The 916-nt window shown below is 38.4% G+C and overlaps 1 protein-coding gene across 1 annotated transcript; it reads left to right on the forward strand.

The window, feature by feature from the left end:
• Positions 1 to 246: 246 nt before the first annotated feature.
• LOC102036171 (von Willebrand factor D and EGF domain-containing protein-like) lies at positions 247 to 810 on the forward strand (the record flags this gene model as incomplete). The annotated part of the gene is made up of 2 exons (XM_005431588.1): positions 247 to 520; positions 602 to 810. Coding segments are annotated over 2 exons (483 nt in total), but the record flags the coding sequence as incomplete, so codon positions are not given.
• Between the last annotated feature and the right edge of the window lie 106 nt (positions 811 to 916).

The raw sequence follows: 916 nt of genomic DNA on the forward strand, positions 1-916 counted from the left end.
TGCTGTAAAAACAAGATTTTTTTTTTCAACTTAGAGCTGCTCAGAGGAAGATATGATGGTGTTGGCTCAGGGTAAAGCTGTGTTTTGCTCCTTGAGCTGTAATGTTTTTTCTGACTTGAGAAAATGAGTTTCAGTATCAATGTTCGCCAAATACTAGAAATCTGCTTGAAAATAGAGTTGCTGACATGTAGTGATACTGTTATTTCACAACCAAAGTGATATCATGTGCTATTCTTTTGATTCCAGAGTCTATGACAATTTCAAAACAGGAACATTTGTTCTCTATAAGAGTACATCTCGAGATTTTGAAGTTCATGTTCGCCAGTGGGACTGTGGAAGCCTTCACTACCCAGCATCCTGCAACTGTGGCTTTGTTGCTAAGGAAGGAAGTGATATAATTGCATTTGACATGTGCAGTGGTCAGCTCCATGAATCGCAGCCACACTTATCTGTAATAAACAGAGACACAACAGGAAGCAATGTCAGAATCACTGAATCCTACCTAGGAAGAAAAGTAACAGTAAGTGGTAAATAATTGCTTACAGAATAGGTAAAATGAAAAATCAAGTTTCTCATGAGGCTGTTTTCAATCTCATTTTAGGTTCTGTTTTCTTCTGGAGCTTTCGTTCGTGCTGATGTGAGTGAATGGGGGATGAGCCTAACGCTTAGGGCACCCAGTTCAGATTACAGACATACAGTGGGACTCTGTGGCACCTTTGATGGAAATGCAGAGAATGACTATCACACTGCAAGTGGCATGGAAATCCCAAACCATGCTAATGTTCCTTTTTCTTTTATTAAGGAATGGAGGTAAAAAAATGCTTCTCTTGATGAATCAAATGCCACCATTTTTGGTTCTTCCATTTCCTTCACACTCTTAAAAACTTGCCAAAATAAAAAAAAAAAAGACTTTGCT

Source organism: Geospiza fortis, unplaced genomic scaffold (genome assembly GCF_000277835.1).
Source record: "Geospiza fortis unplaced genomic scaffold, GeoFor_1.0 C13355639, whole genome shotgun sequence".
Classification (NCBI taxonomy): domain Eukaryota; kingdom Metazoa; phylum Chordata; class Aves; order Passeriformes; family Thraupidae; genus Geospiza; species Geospiza fortis.